A 7,848-nucleotide genomic window follows, 5' to 3' on the forward strand; every position below is an offset into this window, starting at 1 on the left:
TTGACACCCATTTTTCATAAGTTTAACGTTTTGTAAAAATAACTACCTACATAGGTAGTATAAATACAAAGTCGCTTTCTCTGTCCCTATGTCCCTTTGTATGCTTAAATCTTTGAAACTACGCAACGGATTTGATCCGATTTTATTAAATAGATAGAGTAATTCAAGAGGAAGGTTTTAGTATATAATTTATTAGGTTTTATACAAAGCGGGCGAAGCCGCGGGCGGTAAGCTAGTTGAGTATAAAGTCCTTTACATACAAACATATAAAACAAATAAAATCGCCGGGAAGTTCTACATTATTGTACATCTTTACCTGTTCATATTAAAAACAATTACGGAGTCCAAAAAATTCGCAAAGAATAATGAAAACCAACAGAGGATCGAATAAATTAGCAATTATAACGTCTAGAGAGGTTTTTGTGTGGTTTTTTAAATTAAATATAGACGAGAATAAAGTTAGTGCAAACAAAAAGTTTTTATATTTCATCCATGCATTTTCTTTACGGTAAACATTGATCAATCATAAATAGGTAACTAGGTAATTTATTTTTTTGTACATTTTGTCTATTTTGAAGGTTTTATTATAAGATACACAGATAATTACAATTAAGAACATTTATTGATTTGTATCTTGAAATCTACCGAACCGATTTTGAAAGTTCTTTAATTATAATTTTAAGAAATTTTTATGAAATGTGTCATAATATTTTATAATATGTAATATTTTACGATTCATCGTCAAAATTTTTATTCATAAAAATTTTATAACTTTTATATTAATTATTCATAACTTTTCCCAGTTATTTTGAAGCACTAAGAACATTTTTAATAGGTACAATTTTATCTAATTTTAATTTAAATTTGTAAGACATCGTACATTAATAACGCTTTTTTTAACGCGTTTTATTTTAAAAGTAGAGTTACCTTTTTAAATGATTTTCTAAGTTGAAAATATCTATGAATCTTTATATGTACACTAGGTTTCTGCCCGCGGCTTCGCCCGCGCAGTAAAAGAAAAAACCCGCATACGTAGTTCCCGTTCCCGTGGGATTTCCGGGATTGCGTCATTTTCCCGGGATAAAAAGTAGCCTATGTCCTTTCTCGGGTATCAAAATATCTCTATACCAATTTTCATGAAAATTGGTTCAGTAGTTTAGGCGTGATTGAGTAACAGACAGACAGACAGACAGAGTTACTTTCGCATTTATAATATTAGTATGGATATGTGTTTATGAAATTATTAGACGCCTTAAGGAATATTAATAGTTATTACTTACTATTTTACCCAGTTTATACAATTTATATTAAAGACGTAGATGTAGTTAGATATATAAGTTACATATTATGTATTATTGACATGATGTTAAAAGAGCAACTATGAAGTTTCTTGCCGATTCTTCTCCATAGATACCTACTGCTTTCCGAATCGGTGGTAAATGTTAAAAATGATTATGTAATGACGATTCGAAAGTGCTACTAAATAGTAGTCTAATTGAATAAATGAATGTTTGAGTTCGAGTTTGAGACATTTATTACCTACCAAAATAATTAACGTTACATTTTCTAATAAGGTTTTCTATGATAAAACGTCTATTGTATTAAATAATTAATTAAACATTATGACTGCCTTATAATACAAAATCTATACTAATATTATAAAGCTGAAGAGTTCGTTTGCTTGAACTCACTGATCTCAGGAACTACTGGTCCGATTTGAAAAAGTATTTCACTGCTAGATACCTAGTCCATTTATCGAGGAAGGCTGTAAGGCTACAATATCACCACGCTAAGACCAATAAGAGCGGAGTAATACGGGTAAACCCGCAGGGCACTGATGGTTTCTTATATATTTTGCCATTCTAAGCACTATATTAGTCTATCCTGTTAAACCTAGGTCATATATAAATGTCAAATAATGACCATGACATACATACGTACATTGAACAATTACTATAATATATATAGTTAGCGGAATAGGCAATAGGGGACGTATTCGGCCTTCATGGAGGTGAAAGATGGAAAAGGATGCTGGCCAGTTAGCGAGGACGATGGATATATGTCAGGCACCGCGTTCGATTTGCCTTGCTTGTTTTTCGACGCCCGGATCGGATAGACGTCACCATTTTTCGCTTATTATAATAATTGTTAATATTTTAATATTAAACATTGTGATTATTCTTTAAAAGTATTTCATTTAAAATAAATAGCCGTCTAAAAGGCTAATTTCAGAAGTGGGATAGATACCACCCGCATCTGAGTTGGTTTTCTAGACTGTTACGCGAATTGTTGTAAAATAAATTTTAGTGATATCTTTTGAACTTGTGTTAGTTTTGTCATAATGCCTAAAGAAAGTAGTAGTAAATCTTGTAGACGTGGACGTTCTTCTGATCCGGCTATCAAACAACAGCTTCAAACGATTATATCGCGTTTGACTGCGTTGGAGGATACTTCTAGGGGCCGCAATTTAGGTGCAGCTAGCGCGTCGTGCCAGGCCACGCCCTCGCGCTCGCACACGCCGCCGCCGCGGCCGCCACCGCAGTTGCTTGGATTACCGAGTGACTCATTGAATACGGTTGCCGCCCGCAACGCGACGCGCACCGACGTGTTCGTCTAGCGTGACGTCGGCTACGGGGAGCGTGCCTGCATCGTTGCCGTCGAGCGCTGACGCCGTGTTGTGCGAAGTATTGGATAAAATTGCTACGACAATCGATGCTGTAAACTCGGTGAGATCCAACCAGTAGCTTATAGCTTTGACCCTGCTTTAAATGATTGTAACGTTTGCTATGAGTATGTGGTTTGGCTATTCATGGTGCGCATCCCGAGGGCTCTGCGCGTATTACTTTACAACCCTCTGAAAGCCTAGTTGTATAACCGCTTATTTTTGGGTTTTTGTTTTGGCATCCTGAGGGCTCTGCCTGTGGTACATCCTGAGGGCTCTGTACTAGATGTTGTTGTTGTTGTTTTGGCATCCTGAGGGCTCTGCCTGTGGCACATCCTGAGGGCTCTGTGCGTGATGAAATCTGGTACCCAGAGGGCTCTGCCAGTCATACATCCCGAGGGCTCTGTATGGTGACTAGTAACCTGAGGGCTCTGCTAGTGTTCATAATGTTTATTTTTATGTTTTACATCCTAGGCCCCGTTTAACATAAAAATAAACCGAACATTTTGCCATCTCAGTTGAGATGAGTGTAGTTTTCATATTTCTTTATTGTGGTCTAATGCAAACAATATTGTCCATAGGTGCCGCTGATGAGGACGACTCCTTAGACTCCGAAGAAAACGCGGAGGGAAACATGCAAGTACAAGCGGTGGTCCACACTCAACCATAACGACCATATCAGGTGCTACCTGAAGATGATGCGGTCGAGGACGAGCCGGCGTCAGGAATGGCCGAGTTAGCGGAATAGGCAATAGGGGACGTATTCGGCCTTCATGGAGGTGAAAGATGGAAAAGGATGCTGGCCAGTTAGCGAGGACGATGGATATATGTCAGGCACCGCGTTCGATTTGCCTTGCTTGTTTTTCGACGCCCGGATCGGATAGACGTCACCATTTTTCGCTTATTATAATAATTGTTAATATTTTAATATTAAACATTGTGATTATTCTTTAAAAGTATTTCATTTAAAATAAATAGCCGTCTAAAAGGCTAATTATATTAATAATATATATTTATATGCGTAAATAACTTTTAAGAAATCTTCAGTTACGCACTTTATAACAATGTACCTAATTAATAAAGTCAAGGATAATTTTATTTATTACAATTGTAAACTATTTATCAACTTTATGTGGCATATAAATAAATAATATATTTTTTAGGGCTGATTGTTCAATCCTTGGTTCAAACTTATTCATCGAATAACGTATTAAACTACCATTTCAAAAATGTATTCTAATTGTCCGTATTTGACAGTTTACAGGTGACATTTTAAAATGTTCGTGTAATACTTTATTGGACGGATAAATTTTAACCAAGGATTGAAAAATCGGGCCCAAGTTATTGTTATAAAGCCCTTTTCTTGATGATTACTACAATAATTATCTATTTATATATTAAATTATTAGTATTACAATTTTATTTACTTGCGTTGGATAAAAGATAATTATACCTAGGTATTTGATTTTATAAATTATGAAAATCAAACCCATATTTATTTAAATTTAATAAGTAGGTAGGTAAGTAAATGCTGTATTTTAAATGATTTACATTTTGCCTAATGCAATATTACCTATAAGTTTAAATTAAGTACCTATTTCCGAATATTATTCTTTTAAAAGGATATAAGTAGTATATTTATGCTTAGGTATTAAAGTTATTTTATTATGTGAGTATTTCATAGTAGGTACCCAAGTTATTTTTGAAAATGAAGATGTGTTGGATAATTTGGATTAGGTATATAGTGCGACCGCGACGGCCCAGAATTTATAAAGAACGTCGTCATTATTTCGAAGAATGTGATGAATGATGATGTTGATTTTAGTACAAGATTTCGTTTATCAAAACAATCGGTTTTGGAAGTATTGCAATTAATTGAAGATAAACTCGAATACCCTTCGGATCTGTAAGTAAAACTATCTCGTGAGGTAATTGTTATCTATACTAATATTATAAAGCTGAAAAATTTGTTTGTTTGTTTGAACGCTCTAATCTCGAGAACATTAGGTCAATCATTAGGAGAACATAGGTCTGATTTGAAAAATTCTTTTGGTTTTAGATAGCTCATTTATCGAGGAAGGCTATAGGCTATATATCATCACGCTACGACCAACAGGAGTGGAGCCACGGGGGTGAAACCGCGCGGAGCAGCTAGCTCATATTCAAATATCAGAAACCTCATGTTGCTTATCAGATGGTAAGAAACTATGTATAAAAATAGCAAATTATTTTTTTAATTAGGTACCTACCTAGGTATTGAATATTAATTATTACCTATTTAAAGCCATGTTTTTATATAATTTACCGTATTTTGCAATCTTATGTGGACAATGGACATAACTATTAGTGAATAAGTATTTTATAATACTGAGAGTAGTAAAAAAAAATATTGTCTCTATGTTATATTTAAAGATGGTTAACATCTAAGTGCCAGTGTTTATTATTATAACAATTTGCTGTTTTAAAATGATATTATTTTGATAAGCTATTAAATGCACACTGCATGTCAGAGCCGTCGGCAATCTATCCATGCGTTGATTAACAAATACTTTGCGATAAAATATCAAAATTCCTTATGTTTGTTTATCATTAAATAATATTCATTATCGGAGTAGCTACTGTATATGACATGTGATAAATATTTTCACTTACACGTAAATTTAACAATAAATACGCTCATTACATAATAACTAATGCACTTTTTGTAATACTCGTGTTCGATTACAAAGATTGTGTTATGATTTCTTTGTATTGTTAACTACTTATATACTATTTTGTATAAACATGTAAATCGTTATCATTGTATTGTTATAAAAATTCATATCGAGTCATATGCAAAACGAATTATGATTACAATAAACGGAATACAAAATGGCTTACAATATTATTATTCATTTGTTACATCGCAATAATAGGCCCTGCATCACAGCCGAATACCTCGTCACAGATCGTGAAAGGGGATTAACTATTTCGTGCATTACCTGAGTAAAACAAAACGACCCTAAATCTTTGGGGACTTGTCTCCTATGGCACCGTTAGGCCTCTTTGTGGCGCGAACGAAAAAACTTTTTCTTTTCATTGTCAATTGAATTTTATTGTTGGTTTCCGAGATAGGCCCTTTTGTGCCCAACCGTGCGTATAAAGCCGCTTGTAACTCCTATTTTACTGCTCCGTTCCGATCCCCATAAGAGCAGTCGACAATAGACGCCCCGCTGTATGCCATTTCATCTCATTTATTGTCAAAAACGCCACACACCAGCCATCAGGTGGCCGACATTTTACAGATTCGATATTCCCACTAAATCTGAGCAGAGACAATCTTGTTTATTTTATTTACCACGGCGCCGGCGCGGGTCATCGGTCCGCGGATATAATTCACGAGCGACTGACTCATTATCTCATACTACCATATGTGCATTTTTTAATTTTTATTACCCGCGAGACAGGTTATTGTTGTGATTACATTATCTAAGCTTTTTATGGCCGTAAAGCGTTCATTTCGTTTTCATTATCGCCGGTAATGCGTCTGCGCTCGTTCGGCGCATTCTAAAACGCTATTACGTATTCATTTCGCGTTCGACTTGTTAAAACAGTTCCCCGGTGATGGGACACGGTTAATATATCGCTTCAAATCGTTCCCCTGAGGCCTACACACATCAGATTATAAAGAAGTTTATGCGACTCTACATTTGCGCGGCTCGAGTATTGCTCGGCCGGTCGGACTGCAATCTGCACCCGTATCTCTGTGAATGTCTAGCCTAGCTATCTTTAGCGATATCTACGCGCCCCTAACTCATCTCTTTTGTAAAGCACACTGTACATACCCTAGGCTGAGCCATGAAAGCTCGCCCCGAGCCCGGGTGCAAGGCTCCGCTGGCCACCACGAACGTTTTTAATCACGGGCCAAGCTAACACACACCACAAGCACGTGAACACATACACATAAATTATTCGACACCGTCACAGCGGCCCGCTAGCTCACTAGTGTCATAGTGCACTCGCGACGGTCGGTTTTGAGAACGCACACGGATCGCGTCGTGGCCGAGCTGGCGCGGGGTGCGGGTGGCCCGGCGCGCTCGGCAGTCGGGTAGACACTGGCGCGGCGAGCGCGGCGCCCGAGCGGGCGGGGCCGGCGCCGCCCAGCGCCCTGCGCCCCGCGCCCCGTGCCTCACCCCGCCTTCGCCCCGCGCCCTGCCAGTCCCGCCGGCCACTCCTCGCGCGCCGTTCAACGAGACGCACGCTTTTCCCGCGCACACACTCCAGTTTCCCTCCGATTTTTCCTAATCAAAATATTCGAGCCGCTCGCGTGGAACGTCTAATGATATTCGAATGTTTTTTTTTTACAGATTACTTAAGAATGTAGCGCGCTTGCGCAGTACATTAATATATAAACTTTTGCATGTGACGCTAAAAACATTTATAATTCCACTTGTAAATAATTAAGAGTTAATTCTTACACGAGTGCCTTACAAGAGAATCTAAAAAATGCGATAGTGTTATCTCACGTAAATGTACAATTAAAAACAAGTCATGTACTTATAATTTAATTACGGATCCTAGTTTTGACTAATTTTAGGAAATTAACATTTTTTATACATTAAATGAACTATTTAGATTATTTAAATTGTGTTCAATGTTGAATTTAAAGCGTTGGTTACGATATTTGTAAAATTAACAGAACAATTTAAAAACATAGACTTTACGCTCATTTTTTACAAATTCACAAGGTAAATGAACCTATATGTTTACATTCTCATATGTATATTGAGAAATATATTATCTATTATCATAATGAAACATGAATTCTATTTATATTCATAAAATCTTATTCATTTTAATTCTACAACTCTAAGTAGAGTCATTCTTAATCCTAACTAAGGTAGGTATTACATTAAACCTATTCAAACTCATAACCAGGGATTTACAATTTATGTAGAAGTTTGTAAAAAAATTGTGAAAAATAAATAAATTTTGAATTTGATTTGATTTTGAAATTTGCCACTATTATAAAATATGTAGTCATATTACTTTTTAATGTATTTATTTACCCCTACCTAATAGAATTTGCAAGAAAATGCAATACCTATATATAACCTACCTATTTTATAAAACAGTTGAAATTGATTCTTATAAAATAACTAGCTTACCGCCCGCGGCTTCGCCCGCTTTGTCTAAAACCTAATGAA

General features: G+C 36.2%; 1 protein-coding gene across 6 annotated transcripts in view; it reads right to left on the bottom strand.

Moving 5' to 3' along the window:
* Nucleotides 1–6,744, bottom strand: part of LOC123699986 (homeobox protein homothorax) — a 244,097-nt gene extending 237,353 nt beyond the window's left edge. For all 6 annotated transcript variants that reach the window (XM_045647060.1, XM_045647059.1, XM_045647058.1 and 3 more), the window contains exon 1: nt 6,487–6,744. In XM_045647060.1, coding sequence (XP_045503016.1) covers nt 6,487–6,501 — 15 coding nt within the window. In that variant the 5' untranslated portion in view covers nt 6,502–6,744. The remainder of the gene's footprint in view (nt 1–6,486) is intronic.
* Between the last annotated feature and the right edge of the window lie 1,104 nt (nt 6,745–7,848).

This window comes from Colias croceus, chromosome 18 (assembly GCF_905220415.1).
Source record: "Colias croceus chromosome 18, ilColCroc2.1".
NCBI classification, from domain to species: Eukaryota; Metazoa; Arthropoda; class Insecta; order Lepidoptera; family Pieridae; genus Colias; species Colias croceus.